At 37.8% G+C, this 18,954-nt stretch overlaps 1 protein-coding gene across 6 annotated transcripts in view; it reads right to left on the bottom strand.

The window, feature by feature from the left end:
* GAB1 (GRB2 associated binding protein 1) overlaps positions 1 to 18,954 on the bottom strand; it is an 86,508-nt gene that overhangs the window by 25,636 nt on the left and 41,918 nt on the right. For 3 of the 6 annotated variants that reach the window (XM_044430681.1, XM_044430683.1, XM_044430685.1), the window contains exon 2: positions 2,559 to 2,853. In XM_044430681.1, coding sequence (XP_044286616.1) covers positions 2,559 to 2,853 — 295 coding nt within the window. Of the gene's footprint in view, positions 1 to 2,558; positions 2,854 to 11,335; positions 11,461 to 18,954 lie in introns of those variants that run through there. The other 3 variants (XM_044430680.1, XM_044430684.1, XM_044430682.1) reach the window with 2 other exon arrangements.

The raw sequence follows: 18,954 nt of genomic DNA, 5'->3' as shown, positions 1-18,954 counted from the left end.
AAATGAGATGGAATCCAGAATTCAGTCAGAACAAATCATTTGGCCTAACAACAGAAAATTGCAAGCTTTACACAATCATGGATAGTCACTGGCAGTTCATAATTAGTGGCACACATTTAAGGGTTATACACCTAAATCCAAAGCTTTCTTTCAGCTGTTTCTCCATTTAATTGTAATTATAATTCCATTGCACATCTTGTTTGCATGTATTTTCATAAGTGGTTATTAAAAGGTGAATCAACTTATAATATTGAGTATATTGGAGATCTTGTCATTATTCAGGGTTAAATAGAATTACAGAAGCATTCACAGTTCTATGGACTAGAATAGCTTCTCTTTCTTGTTTTGATCAATGCTGGCACTTCAGTGGCTACTCTGGTTTAAACTGAGTGTGATATCTATCAGATATTGAAAATATCCATGTATCCATGCACACTTCAGCCCTGCAACCGAAGTGTGCATACAGACTTAGTCCCAGTGAGGTGTTCTCACAGAAACAGAAGTGCAACAATAAAAAAGCAAATGTAATAAAGACTCCATTTTAAAAACTCATGATCTTCCAGAATGAGAGAATATTTTACATATGGTAAAACAAGGTGAAAAACAGACCATGCCACATCAACACAGATGTGGTGATACTACTTCAGAATCTTCTCCCAAATTGAAAAAAATAGTAACCACACAGAGTTTTCACCAGATGTGCTGCATCACACCCCCCTCGGGGCGGGGGGGGGGAATGGGAGGAATTGCAACATATGCAATGTGTATTTTTAAATCAAATCTAAATTTTGTTCACTGCTTTAAAACAGCAAAATACATCATTTATAACTTAGCAAATAGCATTATATTATTTGGAATATTTATACAATTTACAATGCATTTATTTATTCAAATATTTTCCTTGGCCATCTTTTTTGAGTGAAAATCCTACCAAGGCACCTTACAGCAACTAGCTTTATGTATATATTCAGGACTTTAAAAGAGCTTACTCCCAGGAATATGGATATAGGGATGAAGCTCAAAAGTATTAATGCCTTGGAGAATAATACTAGATATAGCATTTTGGGAATTCCCGGAGGTTTTACTGGCTACAGGACTGCACTCTTAGTTACTGACATCTGAAAAGTAAGAAAACAAAAGAGTTGTAAATAAAACCCAAATATTTCATGGTCCTTGCATTAAGGACTTCAGCATATTTGAATATAAAGTTCAATTCTGTAACAACATAGTACACAGAAATTTTCAAATAAAACAATTTTCAGCCTACACATTTTAGTGAATAAAATCTTGTTTAAAAAAGCATTTACTTTTTTAAATACTACTTTAAAAGTGAGTATTTCAAAGGTTTGTTTTTCCCCCTCTACCTATCCATCTCCAAAATGTATATTTTTCTCCTCAGAGACAGAACTCCTTCACTTCCCAGGCTTCAGATCTCTATTCCCTGTTAACAGGTTGCTGCCCAGTCCTATGACGGTTGTTCTGGTGTTCTATTTGCAAAGAGTTTTTAGCCTTAAGAGGCATTCCTAAGATGATCCCTGCAGGGTGAGTCTAAAGGTCCATCTAGCCCAGCATTATGCTCCTATGGTAGTTACCAGATGCCCATATGATACCTACAAGTAGGACATGAGTGCAACAACAACATTCAGGGTGCATTACCAGAAATTGGTATACAGAGATATGTGGTCTCTGATACTGTAGAGAATACATAGCCATATTGATGACTAGTAGCCAATCGCTTTACCACCCATGGATCATTCTATCAATTCCATGCATAATTTTATGTAATAAACCAGTGCAATCTGAGCTAAAGAGACTAGGATTGAAATCTCACCTTTGCTAATGGATCATTGCAAAGCATTGGACAATTCAGTTTCCAAGTCTTATTAGTAAAATACAGATGATAATATATTGCGCAAAGTTGTAATAAGTTAATGCAAGTAAAAGTGCATGGCATATTCACATTTGAAGCGCTATTACATTAGACAGGAAATGCTAGGAATATTTCAAACAGTCATGACAAAAATTGGGATAGTCAATAAACAGATTAAGTCGCATCTTAATGAAAATTAACATAGAATAGATATTGAGATTCTAGGAAAAAATAGCAAGATGAGGCACAAGTATTAAACCAAGTTCCATTATGTACACATTTATTGCTAGATAGTCTTCTGTGATAGAGGAGGATTGATCAGCCACATAGCACATCTATCCCACTGTGCAAGCTGTGATCAAGCTTTAACTATTCAGTCAAATATATATACAACAAATATTTAAGTCCACAGCCAGAAGTTTTTTTTTTAAACCCTCTTATAAATGTTAAATTAAAAAACCTTTGTTTTATGTTTGCCTCCAAAAAGGGAATCCTTTCTGCAGAAATGTACCAAACTTAAAACTTTATACAAAGGTTTTGAGATTTGCCCATACAATTTAAGATAGAACTTTGTAGTTATTTAATGCCTGCATATGATGGCACAGTATTTATTCTGGCCTATGATTGTCCATAAAACTGGTTGGGAACCAGAATACAACTAAAAGCTAAAAAAGGGAGAGAACCTTACCGTCTTCAGTAGGATTGAACCCACAGATGTCACAAATACATCGAACCCACTTATTCATCTCCTCTTCACTGTCAGCAACCAAGTAGAAGACTCTGTCTATTGTGTTGATGTCAAAAATATAGCTGTTCTCAAATTCTTTTTTGTTAAATGTCAATCCAGCATCCACTTGTTGACACAAGTTCAAGTCAATGATACGAATTGGTTTCTTGGCATGGTCATTTTTGTAGTACTCTAAGACATCTGGATCCCCTGTCAGTCGACCGCTGCGGAGTACAAACCATCTCCTCTTCCATGCCTAAAAAGGAAAGGCAGAAAATATTTAGGTAGTGCATATTCTATACTATTCTATCACTGAACAAGCACTGAGCACTACAGCTAGTTATGGTCAATATTCAAAGATCTAAAATTACATTCTTGATTGACTTTCTTGACATTTTAAATATCATGATATATTATTCAATTCATTGAACTTAGATACAGTGATTAAGAAAGCAAGGGATGGACATAGTGGATCTACAATGTAATTGTATCCATTCAATCGTTCTCTGTCTGAACCAGCACGGCCAAAGGGCAGGAATACTGGGAAATATAGTCCCAGTACATAAATATCTGGAAATAATCTGGAATGTACCGGGTGAGCTAAAACCTTAATAAAGCATGCCAGTCTTCCCAACACACGATGAACACAGCTCCAGACCATAATCAGGTGCTGCAGAATAGTTTCCTTTTCCCTTTTCATCTCTAACTACTCACTGACCTACCTACAGAAACTGTGACAACAAAGCAAAGCCCTTTCCCTCTTCTTTCTCCACTCCCTATCAGTTTCCACAGGGCTTCTTTGGTGTCTCTGGTGACTGGGATGCTGCTGCTCAGTTTTCCAAGCACCAGGGAGGGCCACAGCCAGGTAAGAGGCTTGGGCAGCTGACCTCCTGCTCTTTTAGCAAAATCTGGACTGTAACCAATGACATGAACTGGATGTTGATTAACCAGGCTGGCAGAGTTAGGTTAGTTGGCCAAGACTAATTCAGATTCATGCAGGGTGGGATTCTTTCCATTAATATCTACCACATGTAAAGCTGCTGCATCTGTCTTCACCATTATTGCCACCAGGCTGGTGAACTTGGAGATTTAGCAGTATGCTAGCTTGGAGAAGGGAGTTCAAAACAAACAACCATTCAATCAACTATCTATTGCAGAATAAAGATTAGGTTTTTTACTAGTAGACCAGCCCTCTTCCTGATAAGAGCACAGAAAATAAAAGCATTGCTTCTCATATCACTGTTGATAATAATTTCAACTGAAATATTTCAATGTTTCCACCCATTTCTATATGGATTGCTCATGCTGTACTTCCCATTCAGTATCATCTTTTTTAAAAGCTGGACTGGAGTTTTTTCTAATAATGCATTTTATTCATTTCTGGCACATTTTGTTAGTTTTTCCTTCAATAGCCTATGGCTAAAACAACTAAAATAAATCACAAAAAATGTTTTTTTTAAAACCCATAATAGACTATGCTCAGTATTTTCACTTGATGAAAAGTATCTATTTGTTTTTTTCTGACATCAGATATTTCTTTTGCTAGATGTGAGAAAGTGCAAAACAGAGGAGGAAATGGGGAGGGAGAAACATTCCTATTCCAGTTTCCTGAAACTTGTAAGCTTTACTAATATGCCTCCTAAGGAACACTGGAGGAGTCAGTGGAGGAACCACTTATATGGAGTCACTTGTATGGAGTATTAGCTGCACTACCTCAGTATTATCAATACTAGCACCAGTATTATCCACACTGAGGGTACCCTACACATATTTTGTACAACACACCTATCAGCCCCAGCCACCACAGCAGTTATCAGGGATAAGCAGAATTGTACAACAATACACAGAAAGCCAAAGATTCTCAAACCTCTACATTAGAAGCTTCCAAAAATATTAAACTCCACAAAAGGAATAGAGGAAAATAAACCAACTGCAGCAAAGTATAACGCAGAGCAACACTTTGGTGTGATTCTGTGAGATAACATGGTTGAGATGCACCAAATGCAGACTTGGAAGTTCACTTCCTAATCTTGTGCATTCATGACTTGAAATCATCTCTGTATTTCAAAGCTAACAGATACCCTATTCAACATTCCAAGTGAAATACTGCTCTCAGTGCAGCCAGTTTTGTAAACTGATAATCTAAACAGAACTTGTTTATAGCCTTGCATGTCACAAAATACTAAGTATTTGAAGAACAGTCAGACTACTAACACCTGCCACTGTACCCCCCTTATCTCCCCAGAAGAGTTTTTCCTCTACATAGTGAAAATAAGAATGTTTTATTTTAGTTGCATAATGAGTCACTCTCACTAGAACTGGCACGGACTATCCTCAAAAACAAAAGCAATTCCATAAACTACACACTAATAAGGCAGACACAAAGGTTCTCTGGATTATAGCACAAAAGCACAATTTAGCAACAGAATAAAAGCTTGAAACTAGACAAGAGAACTGACATCAGCACGCGTGCTAATCATAGTACAAAGGCCTCTCTATGTTTTGTCAAACTGAAAAGGGAGCCCACATAAATCACTCTTTGTTATCTGAAAATATCTGAGATTCTTGAAGCTTGTTCTATTTTTAACATTTTAGTATTGGCTGCATGGTGGAAACTGTACATTGCCTTACTAAGAAGTGCATTAGGAGACTGTACTAACTACATGGCAAAAAGATGAGTGCTGCTCCAGTATCCAAGACATTTGGTATGCATAAAAACAGAACTGAAACAAAATGTATTCTTTCTTTCATCCTCGCTGACATTGTCATTACAGCCTGCAGCTGGGACGCCCAATGTCAACACCTACAAGAGTATACTCAAAAGGCTAAGCAGGTCTTTGCTACAGAATAGTTACCCCACTTTAAAAGTGCTGACTTTTCAGTAATTTTTGCCAAAACAATAATGCAAATAGCTCAATCTGAACCAAAGTTAATAAGTTCCAATGAGTTCGATGAGCCTTACTCCCAAAGAGTGTGTGGATGCATAAGATTTCAGCCTCAAATTCTCATTCAACCATAGCTGTCTTTTGACAAGCAATTGGTGGTGTTTTTATTTTCCAAATAATTACAAGTGTTATTTGATGTCATCATAAAATACTTCCTATACTTTTGTTTAAATATCTATGATATTTTACATTGTTGTATTGCGACCTGACTGCATTGCTGGTATCAGACACTAATGATGTAAGCCCTATAGGGAATGTTCAACAACATGAGTAATAATTACATGCAGCAGAAGAGTAGGGGAAATGTGTCCCCCTCACCCACCCACCCACAAAGACCCCTTCCTGTGACATTGAACCATAATCATGCAGGGACCCACTGCAGATGTTATCTCCAGTGTGTGTGTGTGTGTGTGTGTGTGTGTATATATATTTAAAACATTTCTATGCCGCCCCATTCGCCGAAGCCTCAGGGCAGCTCACAACATAAATTAAAATATAATACATTAAAAATATAAAACAAATTAACAATATATGGTCACTGGAGATTGGAGCAGCCCTCTCTCACTTCTATCCAGGTGTTAATCTTGCAATTTTAGCTTTAGAAATCCTGCTGTAAACAGGAGTACATTTCTAAGGGTACTGGGCAGCCCTAGAGCAAACTTCTGAAACTGAGTTATCTCAAGATATGTTAAAATACATCTTCCAGCATCCTCCTGTTGGCTGGGAGATGCTGGGAGTTATAGTCCAACACATCTGGAAGGCAGAAAGTTAGAAGGTTTCTTCTAATGAATGGACAACTCAAAGCATACTTCAATAAGAGGTATTTATTTATGTGCAGGTATGGCTTTTAAATCCCTTTGCAAAGTTTTCCTTAATAAGCCTAACTTGTGGAAAACAGTAAGTGCACCTTTATGTACTGTTATCTCCTCTCCAAATTGCACTCACTCTTTAAACTTGTTTTCCAGGGAGCATCATCTTCGCTCCCAGAGAAAAATAAGGAAAAAACAGTCTCAGTGGAAGTTTCCACTGCACCAGCTATCATCCTGATAATCTGTTCAGAATACACACGGCCAAAATTTCCTGTTTTCAGTCTATTGTCACCATTTGCAAGACTTGTGTTGGTCAGTTCTAACTTTAGCTTGCTTATACAAACAAAGAAAATGTTGAAAACAGCCTACAGTGCTGGAGCATTTATTCTATCACTTACCCATCTGAAATGGAATTTGTTGAACTATACCAAGGAGAAAAATAAGGAAAATACACTCAGAGATGTGAAAAGTTGAAACAGAAACATTAAGTATCAGGAAAATTTTATACTGCTTTGTAAGTTCTGCTTCTTAGCTATCACACACAAATTAACAGTTTTACATTTACCTCTAGCTGTAAGCAAAAGGACTTGTTTAGAAATCCAGCTATACATCCCCATGGGTATTTTTGCTTTTTACTTGCTTTCTGTGTTAGAACACTGCTAGGATGCTGCTGTTTATACCTAACACATTATAGGTATTATAATCATGAACAAAAGTGTACATTCTACCTCTAGTTCTGGAGTAACCATCTTGATATACTCCAGATGGTTTGGACTACAACTCCTATAGTTCCTGCTTGGGACATAGTCCAAAATACCTGGAGGACTTCTGGTTACTACCTCTGCTTTTCTTTAGCCCATGGAAGGATGCATGGGCTCTGGAAGCCATGAGACAAAAGCTGTGCCGTCCTCTAGCTGCCTGTCCATTCAGCAATGGGGAGAGTATGCTAAAGCCCCTTCACTTTATGAAGGAATACAGTTGGAGCATGCATATTTTAAAACACAAGCATATTTTAAAACACAATAGAAATGCAATTGTCAGGGAGCTGGAACGAGGATTTATGCAGGGAAATGAACCTTGTTTATGTGTCAGGGGTTTTTGTTTTGTTTTTTTGTTTTTTGCTCAGTTAGCTATGCAAAGAGAAGTGCTAAAAAAGGGAGGAATTGAAAGCTCCTTCCCCCTTACAAGAAATCAAATGGAAGGAAAAAGGCTGCTGCTGCTGTTCTCCCAACCCAGTGAGGTGAAGCCAGTGGGGCCAACAGCAGAACATTTGCCCTAACACAGAAGTCAGCAAATGCAGCTTCCTCCTCTGCAGACTTTCCTGTGAATTCCCTCTATTCCAGTCCAAGTGATTTAGCTGAAAGCCACTGAAGATAATCTGATTCACTTCTGAGTAGACATGCATTTCAGCTAGTTGTTTCTTGAGAAAAAGGGGAGAGAGACAATCTGGAAGACTTGAAAAAGGAGCAAGGAGGGGGCATTTGCAAAACAAATGGGAGGGGAAGAGAGTGGTGGATGGGGCAGGTTGCTAGCTGCTGCTCCTCCAACATGCAACTTCCTTTTCTCTACTCCCCTAAAGCCCGCCAACCAATTACAACCATTCCTCCTGGCCCCAGAACAGTATCACAAGTTCAACACAGATATCTATGCACACCAGGAGAAAACCACAATGTATAAAAATGCTATGATGCAAAATGTCTGAAGAAATCCAGGATATATTGGCAAAAATAGCACACAGTGAGTGCCATGTGACAAACACATGAGTAGGCATTAAACTGCCAATAAAAATGCCTAGTGTAGATCAGCCCATGCTAATACAAAACAAACAGTTTTTCAAAATTTTAAGAACAAATATCTGCAGTGGACAAGTGCAAATGTTCACCCTTCACAAATTGGAGGGTAGTAATGTCAATAGAAGATGCAAAGCTATCTTCATGTCACATGTTCCTAACTGAATTGGAAATTAGAGAAAGGATGGGAACCCTTTCAAGTGAAATAATCCAAGGAGGAACAGAAAATAAATTTCCAGAGGTTTTGGACTTCAGCTCTCAAAAACTCCTGCTGCCATGGCCGATAATTCTGGGATCTAAAGTTCAAAACATCTGAATATCTATTTCAAGGCACCTGAAAAGAACTTTGGAATTATAGTATGGATATCTACTCCATGTAATCCCATCCCATTATCCTAAAACTAAGGAAAGGCATCTCTGAAACTGTTCAGAAGTAACAGGGAGCTATGATTTTCCATTATTTCTAATTGGGTCCTCTCTGTCATCCCATTCAGGCATTAACTGAAATTCCTTATTTGGAACATGTGAACAGGGACAAGCTGTGCCAAGTAACCCTGCCTGCTGATATCTCATATGTTATCCTGACTTCTGTGTACAGTGTTTTCTGGGAGAGGGGGCTTTGATGACATGATGAGTTTTCTGCATGAGCTGGAACCATGCACTTAACAGGGTTCCAGCACTTTGGAAAGTCTCCAACTGTCCAGACAGAAGCCACCTATTCATATCCATGCTGTAAATATGGTGATAAGAGGAAGGGACGATATGTCATGCATGATGTCAGGGGGAAAGGCTACTACTCAGTACAGTCCATCTCTATTTGGATGTTCAAGTAATTCATTTTAGATAATGCCTAATTTCAGCTTCTCTCTATGTGATGATTTGCTGACTCTCTTCCACCCCACCAGTTCCCATCTACAAGTAGTGCACACTATTTCCAGAATGAATATTTAGTGCTTGCAGGGAAACCAGGAATTAATGCAAATGTTTATTTCTAGAACGGAGCACATCAGCACAGCTCACATAAGGGAACTCTGTTGACCTGTCCCAACTGAGAATTTAGCATTTCCATTCCATTCAAGTCTTTCTCTGTGAAGTGCTAAATCTCTAATGTGCAAGGGGTGGATCTGTCTCATTCACTGGGATCAGTGGGGCCCACTGCTCATCCATAAGAAGTAGTGGGGCACAAGAGAATCAGCAGGGATATAACCATCTTGCTGGATTCCACCCTCTGCTACACTTCCATGTGATACAAAGAATGCATATTCAAGTCACCTTTCCCACCTTTTCTGTTTCTTTTCCCCTAATGATAATTTTAGCAAGATGTGTTTTTCAAGGAATTCCTTTGTGCAATATTTGTAAAGCTGCTTTTACATCATGATCCTTCCACCATTACCTTTACTTCCAAAACCATTTTGGTAGTTCAGATGCTACCAGATATCCGTTATCTGTCCAATGCTACTCTTTTAAAATATAAAGCCCATGCTTTCTGGTCCTTCTTTCAAATGCTTTCATTAATGACACAACTGCCTCTTACTACTGTGGAAGAGAACTGATCACTATACTGGCCTCAGTATACAAAGCCAATTTTTATCTGCCCCATTCCTTTTATAGCATTTTCCTTCAAGTTCAACCCCACTCTCATTGAATAAAATACATTCAAATATATATGGGCTTAAGTGAAATCTGCATTCTTTGGAGCTCTAATAAATCAATTTGTCTTTTCTTTAAATAGGACTAATTAAAATACTCCTTCCCTTACATACAGAAGGGAATGTATGCAGAACAAATGCACCACAACCAGTATGGTCAGGTTTTAATTTTGAGAATAGCAACCATTAGAGAATCATCCAATTTTCCAGAGTTTGGAAATGCTACCCAGCATTACTGTTTAAAAGTTTTATTTGGTTTATACATTTCTGCTTTTCCAGATTTAATAATATTTTCAGCACCTCTTACTTTTAATTGAACAATGCCTTCTACACAGCCTCATTTTAGATACTAAGCCTCCAGAGAGGGCATATGTCATTTTAATTTTTTGTGCAGCTTCAAGCAGCTTTACACACTTCATAAACCATAAATAACAACAATAACAGAGCTGTGTTCTGGAGTTCAGACTTTCTAGTATTATTCTGCCACTTTTGTATTTCCTTCATGCTGTCTTTCAGTACAATGAATCAAACTTTACAAGTATACACATTTGTTGCACAGCCATAATTGTTATCTATGAGTTCAGGACTGCATCATTAGAGGCCTTAAGAATAGATAGCTCATCACAGCAAGCCCTAAGACATTAATGACCTTCTTTGGATCAATGAGCACCACTACATACAGCATTACCTTTGGCAAATTACAAGAATTCACTATTCACTTTCCATATTTAAAATGTCTTATGCAAACAACTATTTCTCAAAAAAGTGTCTTATGCAAACAACTATTTCTCAAGACAATAGAGTTCAATAGACCTTTCCCTATTCATCATTCGCCTGAAGACTGCGGTATTTGAAAATATATTAAGTGTTCCAATACTACCTAAATGATCCAAAATGATCCAAAAATTGTTTTCAGTCTGAGCAGCAAAAATATTTAACATATATCCATTAGAAAAAAATGGTTTGCTAGGAAAAGTTATTTACATTTTTAAATACATTGTTATTAATTAACTCCATTTTAATTGAAACAGATTAAAGACAGAAGACAGAGGATTTTGAAAGGATAATGAAAAGTACCTTGTTTTGTTTGCAGCACTGCTACAAACTCCACACCATTCCAGTAGTTATGTCTATCCACAAATAAGCGCAGTGTTAGTTTTCCTGTTGGCTTTACATCTCCCTATACACCACCCTATTCTAATAACCTTTGACCAAGAGGAAGTAGACACAATGGACTGAAAATAACACCAATTGTATGAATTCAAAATGATTTAATGTAAAGGAAAGAGGTACTGATTTCATTGGTGAACAAACTACTTAAAATGGTTTTTATCCCAATAGCATTTTTATGTTGTTAAAAAGCAACAATATCACACATGAAGACCCAATAGTGTACATTTATCCTCACTGACATAATACATTTATTCTTGATTTTTATTTTTTTATTTTAATGAGCTCTTTATGAAAATTGCTTTTTAAAATCCCCCAGTTTTTGTACATTGATACATACTTGCAGAAAAGTTTTATTTGACTGTAGATACTGACTTTATGAAGAAGCAAATTGATTGAATGAATGTGTTCCAGTTCAGCTATTAAAGCCAAGCAGGCCTCTGATGAACTCAAAAGAGTCCTCCGAGGATCCATATACAAGTCACAAAGGTCAGGGCAAACTGCAGTGAAATAAGCAAATAGGTTGTTTTTTATTTTTTATGCACCAGTACATGTGAAAAGGATCTGGGAACCTTAACAGATCACAACAGAATGGTACAATGAGAATGCATGAAAAGCTAGTGCAACCTTAGGCACTATACTATGCTGATTACATGAATTAATCATTCTGCCGTCCTGCATTGAGCAGGCTCCACCCTGAATATTGGGTACCCACATCTGGGTTTCTGGGTACCCACATCTTAATAATTATATCAACAAACTGCAGTGCACTGAGAGGCTCTGAACAAGACACTGAGCAATCAGGAAATAAAATCTGGGCATGCCTGGCTTGAATAAGAGAAGGTAGCAGTTCTCAAACATCTGAAATTTCTTATCAGGCAGAAAACTTGGAAAAGTTGTTCTCTGTTCCTCCAGAAAGCAGGACTAGAACTCCCGAACAGAATTTGCAGTGGAATAGATGCTAGCTAAAGATCTGAAGAAACCTCTGAATGGTAAGAGCTGTTCAGATTGTCATGGAAGATGGTGGGTTTTTTTCTTCATGCTTTCTTGAAGATCTTTACACCAGTGCTTTATTATTCCATTTTATCAGTAAAAATGAATGTATGTCAATTGCAAATACAGTATTAGGCAGTTTAAAAGTTGTAATTAGTGTTTTCCATGTGATTATTCCTAGCATGCACACACACACGCTACTAAAATACATATATTTATTATCGGAGTGAAAAAGACCTGATAGTGAGAATAAAACTGAAAGTGTCCAAACAATCTTCATGAAAGAAAGGGAAAATCTGTTGAAACAGATCAATGGTTTTCAGTACGTCATGCCCAGTCCCAAAATTAAAAAGTGTATGTATGTGTGGGGTCCTAAATGTAAACAATGTAAAGAAACTACATACTATTGTAAATTTTTTACAGTTGTTCCAGTGCTTTGTTTTTTCCCATTGAATATTTGTGGTGTTCTAGGACAGAAAGGAATTTGGAATACTTTTTAAAAAAGATTTGTTGTTTCCTAAAAAAATAAGATTATCTATGGTGGTTTCTGCTTCAAATGGATTTTTCCTTATGCTAATGACCCTGTGCAAATTACACTGGAAATTTTTTCAATTCAAAATTTTCGACTTAAGCAGAAGTCAAATGATAGTCTATCAGAGTTATTGTAATTCTATTCTGCATTGATCTTGCATTGATCACAGGGGTGGGATTTGATGGCCTCCATGGTCTTAACCATTTTATATGGTCTCATGAGGAAAAACTTTTGTTCTTCCTATTTGCACTGTTTGTAATCTTCATCCAGTTTTCCCAAATTCTTTTACTTGGCAGCAACAATATAGCAGTTCTAAGAGCCTCTTAGTCCCATGAACTGAAGTGCATTTGGAGAGGTTCAGAACGATTTTCACTTCCTGTCTTCCTGAAACTGGGGCCTTCTGACACAACACCAAGGAAAAACAGGGAAAGGAAATCCTGTTTAAGTCTCTCCCCATGCATGCCTTTACACACCAAGAAAACAGCAGGATTCTTTCTTTTTAAGGAGACATCAGGCAGTAGATTTAATTGATAATTCTTAGCAAGGAAACAATGCTTCCATGTTGCATGACACTCAGAAAAACAAAGTTAAAATGAACAGTGTTTTTGATGTTTAAGAAAAGTCAGAAAATAATCATCTTGAAAGGATGACAGAGACGAAAACTTCCCAAAGTTGTTTGCATAAAGTAGATTCCAAGCATAGGTCACACCACTGGCTTGTCCCCCCGATGCAGCACCTTACCCTACCCTGATTCCCAGATGTTCAGAACTGAAGAGGTAAAGTTTATGTACTTCCTGTATGATTTTCAAAATCCATTACTACTACAATATATTGATGGAGTCAATTCAAAACACTGTGCAAGCTTTTGGGACCTCCAGAACTATTCAGCAGGCAAGACAATGAACCCCCTCCCCCCCCCAAAAAAAAACAACAGAGGGAGGGAGAGCAAAAATGTGGCTGATACTAAAGCCACAGGGTATTCATTTGGTTACAGTGGATGGGGCTACACACGTTCAAATGGGGCTTCACCAGGTACTGAGATGGTTTCAGGCTGTACCTGCTGTCTTCCCAAAGGCTGCTGAGAAGAAGAAACAAATCATGGTTGATCTCCCATTTTTGATAATATAACTACTCACAATCCACATTCAAAATCTGGCAAAACAAAAGGAGACAGAAACTTTACAGTCTTTATAACTGGAAGTAATTTTAGATAGTGCATTAATTTTTGTTACATTTGTAGCTTCAGCTAGTAGCTGGAGGAGATGTACCCTCAGAGAATTACATTCCAGCTTAAGGTGATATAAAATCCAGTGTAAGATCATGCTACTGAAAGCTAAATTTGGAATTCTCCAAGTCACAAAAAGTGAAGATACTGTGATCGCTGGAAGAAAAATTCTAAATGAACATTTCCAAAAGGTATCTCTGTAATATCTCCATTAACTCCCAGAAGTCCAAGTCACAAAATCCTGTCTGTGTATGTTTTCAAGTTCTCCAGAAGTCATCATCAGGCAAGATATTAGGGTGGAGTGGGGAGCAAGCCCCTTCTATCTTGGAGTCCTTGTCACAAGAACCCTACATTAAGGAGGCTACAGTTATATAGCTTCAATCCACAGTCTGGTTCTACATCCTGCATCTTGTTAATTAGTTCCACCAGAGCTACTTGAAGCATTACATAAGAAGTATCTTTGATTAATGTAGAAATGTCCTGATCCACAGTCCCAACTCAATGAGGTGAGACTGAGGGAACTGGGTCTCTGCAGCCTGGAGAAGAGGAAACTCAGAGGGGATATGTTGGCAATATACAGGTATGTGAGGGGATGTCACATGAAGATGGGTAGAGACCTGTTCTCCCCTGCAGAGGAAGGCAGGACTCACTCCAATGGAGCAAAGGTCAGGGAACCAAGGTTCCATTTAGATGCCAGGAAGCAGTTCCTGACAGTTAGGACCCCAAGGCTGTGGAATGGGCTTCCATGAGAGGTCATTGAGGCCCCATCGGTGAGGGTGTTCAAAGATAGGCTGGACATGCACATGGTGGGCATGTTGTGAGCAGAGCCGGCTGGAGCCAGGGGTCAGACTAGATGGTCCGGGAGGTCCCTTCTGATTCGCTCTGTTTCTATGTTATGTTTCAATTCTTTGGCCTGTATTCAACTGTCTTTCAGTGTTCTGTGATTTATTTGACTACAGTCAATCCAATTCAGGGGAAGATGTGTACTACAATTTTCCATCCTATAAGCATAACAGGACACCTGTAATGCTGGTAAAAAGATAGTGGTTCACAGGAGTCCTATATAAGAAATCTATACACAATGCAGGGTACTACACTTTGTAGTTGTTCCTACAGTTAGCAAATTGTAAGGCTTCACCCACCTCCCCACCAAGAATGAGAAGAATAGCATTGTAGTAGAGCACATGGTTTGTGTGCAGGACAAGCATGCAATTGTTCCTATCTGCTAGCAGTTGTAGACCCCCACATCTGGAGGGCACCAGGTTTAGGAAGCCAGCTTTATACAAACACACCAGATACAGCATTATTTTCTAAGGGGAAAGACACATTTCAATACTGATTGATGCTATGTTTGCTGGAACAATGAAGTAAGAATTCAACCCTAAGTATTTCTAAATACAACACTACAGTTCAGTGCTCTCTCACCAATGAAATTAGGAAAGCTGCCAAACAAGGAAGTGCTATAATTGAAGACAACTTCAATTACCCTCACATTGCCTGGATAAATATATGTTCCAGTCAAAACAAGGAGGTTAAATTCTTTGATGGCCTGAACAAGTTAGAAATGAAATTAACCAGAAGTGAAGTGACCTGAGTTTAATCCTAAGTAGTGTCACCTAGAACCTAGCACAAGAGGTAAATGTTGAAGCAAATGGACACAGTAATCATAGTACTATCCAATGTAATACGTATTTAACTGAAAATTGCCAAGGAAGTCCTACATAGTCAAATTTGATTTCAAGAAAAGAAACCTCTAAAATAAGAGATCTAGTAAAAAAAGGAAAGGGAGGTGTCAAGCGAGCTAAATACCTTCAAAGCTCGGAGCTTACTCAAAACTATAATAACAGAAGCTCAGCTAGAATGTACACTACAGGTTAGGAAATGTACCACCAAGTCCAAGCAAGCACCAGCGTAGTTAATGAGCATGGTCAAGGAAAGTATTAGAGAACGGAAGGCTTCCTTCAGAAAATGCAAGCTTTGCTAAAATGAAGAAAATAACAGGGAGCATGACCTTGCAAAAGGAGCTACAAGCAGACCATGAGAGGAAAGAAATCGTTTTGAGGGTGATATTGCTAACTACATCAAGACCAACTAAGGAGAATTCCTTAAATATTTCAGAAACTAGAAGCCAGCTAAGGAGGTAGCTTGACAACAATGGATTAAAGGAATACTTGAGAAAGATAGGATTAAAGAAAACTGAAAGAGTTCTTTTCATTTGTCTTCACTGGGTAAGGTACAAAATAGATACAGATGTTTTCAAGGTAAAGAGTTATAGGAACTGAGGCAAATAGTGGGGAAAATGACACTTTCACTTTAGTGTAAAATTGAAAGTTAATAAATCACTAGGTCCAGATGGGATCCATCCCAGAACCCCCGAGATCAGCCTCTGTACAGGAATGGCCAGTGAAACAGACCTTTTTTTAAGGAAGTTATGCTGCTAAATTCTAAGAGCCAGTGTGATGTAGTGCTAAGAATATGGGTCTGGGACTCAAGCAATGTGGGTTCTAGTCCTCATTTGTTATTGTCAAATATCTTTCATGGATTATTTGTCATTTGCTTTTGTTTACTGTTGATAGGTTGAGTTATTGTTATATTTTAATCTTATAAACAGTCCAGAGAGCCGATAGGCTAATAAGAATGGTACAGAACTATTTTATTTTTTTATTTAGAACATTTCTATGCCGCCCCATTCGCAAAAAGCCTTATATTTTAAATAAATATAAACAGCAGAGCCCCACAGAAATACACATACAGACCAGTGCTTTTCAGCTCATTCACAAATGATCTGGAATTAGGAATGGGCAGTGGAATGAACATGTTTGCCAATGAGACCAAATTATTTATACTGATTAAAACAAAAATGGGACAAAAAGGCATTCATCAAAGGATTGACTGAAACAAAACATGTCAACAATGCCTTCCGATCTTTCCATACTGGGAGACTGGGTATCAAAATTGGAAATGTGCTTCAATGTAAGCAAGGCAAAGTGATATAAAATAAGGCAAAACATCTCAACCTCAGGTATAAGCTGATGGGATCTGAGTTAGCAGTAACTAACCAAGAGATCTTGGGATTGTGGTGGAAACTTTATATAAATGTCAATGCAGTATGTGGCTGCTGTGAAAAATTCCATGTTGGACATAATTAGGAAAGGAACTGAAAATAGACTGCCAACTTCTCTTATACAAATATGGTGCAAACACACTTAGAATACTTTTTCTTCCTCTCCTATAATACTAGAACTTGGTGTCATTCTATGAAGCTGGCTTGGGGAAAGATACAGAAGAGAAGAAAGGACATACTTCTTTCACACAGAATTAAAAGCATGGAATTCACTACTACAAGATGTATTGATAATTTAGTGGAGAAATTAATGGAGGAGAAGGTTTCAATAGCTACTAGTCCTGATGGAGACATGCCGCCTGCAGGATCAGAGGCAGTATACCAACGTACACTAAGTGCTGGAGCACTTGGGCAGGAGGGTGTTGTTGCACTTATGTCCTACTTGTGGGCACCTGTTTGGCCACCTTGTGAACAAAATGCTTAACTAGGTGGATCTTTGATCTGATCCCACATTGCTGCCTTTTTGCTCTTATGAACAAGATTCTGTGTTCTGAAGAAGTCATCCTTTTTCCTATCATAAATCATGAAGCACATCTACCAAACTAATAGAGCCAGAAGCATGGATATTCCAGAAACAGTAGATTTAGCATGTTTCATTTCATTCTACTCTCCAATGCACTTCTTTCTCAATAAGCACACAAAATATTCCATAATTAATAAACATGTTAATATTTTGTGGAATAAATATATTAAAAGTTTTCCAATTGCTACAAAGTATTTGAACTGAAATATCTGCTTATGGTGAGATTAAATTAACCATACACTGTAGCTTAAATGTTATATTCAAGCATGTTCAAAGCTTTATATGGAAATTATTTTATTGGGATAACTTTGTAGCAATACAACCTATTAGCATATACTTCATTATGATGCTTTCTTGGTTATATTTGACCAAAAATGACTTACAGCTGAAAGAACTCAGTGTGTTTAGGATATATACCCAAAGAGATCTGATATATATCAACAGTTTAATTTTCTTCTGATGAGGTAACTGTAGTGCTTTCAGCTTCATTTACTCTGAATTACTTATCACTTCCGTTTCAAATTGAGGAAAAATATGATTGAGAACAACCAGCTGAACATTCTGTTTCACTAAAAGATGGATGTAGGTCTGTTAGCACAGGTTGAGGAACATGGGAAGAAAGGTGCTTTTGCACTCATGTCCTACATGTGGAGTCCCATGGACAACTGGATGGCCACTGTGAGCAGAATGCTAGACTAGATGGACCCTTGGTTTCAGCCGGCATGATTCTTCTTAAAATTCTTAAATAATACAAACTGTAATCACAGTTTTCCTTTGGTTTGTTGCTGAAGAATGTTAGTAATATAGGACAAGTACGCTATATATAAGCCTGATGCAGGTCTAGCCAGAAACCAATTGCAGTATACACAGGAATGGCTTAGTATACCTTGTTTTTCAGTTCTCCCCACAGGCAACTTTAACAGTAGAATTTGCCAATGCTTGACTTAGAAAAATAACTTATAGAAATTCATATTCTTTATTTAGTCCATCAAACATGACTGACTGCAGTACAAACAGCCTAGTCAGGTATGGTTAAACACAGACAGATATGGTGTGGAAAAAATCCATGAAAAATTAACATCAGAAAAATTTCCACCCTGTATCACTTAATGGAACTACTGCAGACACAAGCCATGATGGAAAATGGATGCACTGCATTTGAGAAGTTCATTAACAGGGGCTGTGCAAAATTACAAGAAAGCAACATAAAGATAGCTAATTTCAGTTAAAAACTATTTAAAGACAATGGTGTTAAACACTCTGATTATTCAAGCCCATCTCTGCCATTTCAATTCCTAAGGCAAACACAACTTTGATTAAACTTGCAATGCAGGGCTTGAAGGCCAAATTCCATTTCAGAGAAGCTCTTGAGGTCACATTTCAGAGGTAGAAGGGGACAAAAATATTAGCTTATTTAGTTTCAAGTTCCTACCAACAGTAACTGAGCCTTGGGAAAGGCACTCCAACCTTTAAAAAACTGCTCCAAAGCCAAGAAAATATTGAATGATTGGTGGTTGAAGAAAATGATACATGGCTGCAAAACAAGGCATGGCCAGTTGGGGATATCCAGGGGGACCCAGAACCCTGGTTTCTGCAT

This window comes from Varanus komodoensis, unplaced genomic scaffold (assembly GCF_004798865.1).
Source record: "Varanus komodoensis strain SLA01 unplaced genomic scaffold, ASM479886v1 scaffold21, whole genome shotgun sequence".
Classification (NCBI taxonomy): Eukaryota; Metazoa; Chordata; class Lepidosauria; order Squamata; family Varanidae; genus Varanus; species Varanus komodoensis.
Note: the sequence above shows the minus strand (reverse complement) of the source record. Positions and strands in the feature narration are given on the sequence as shown.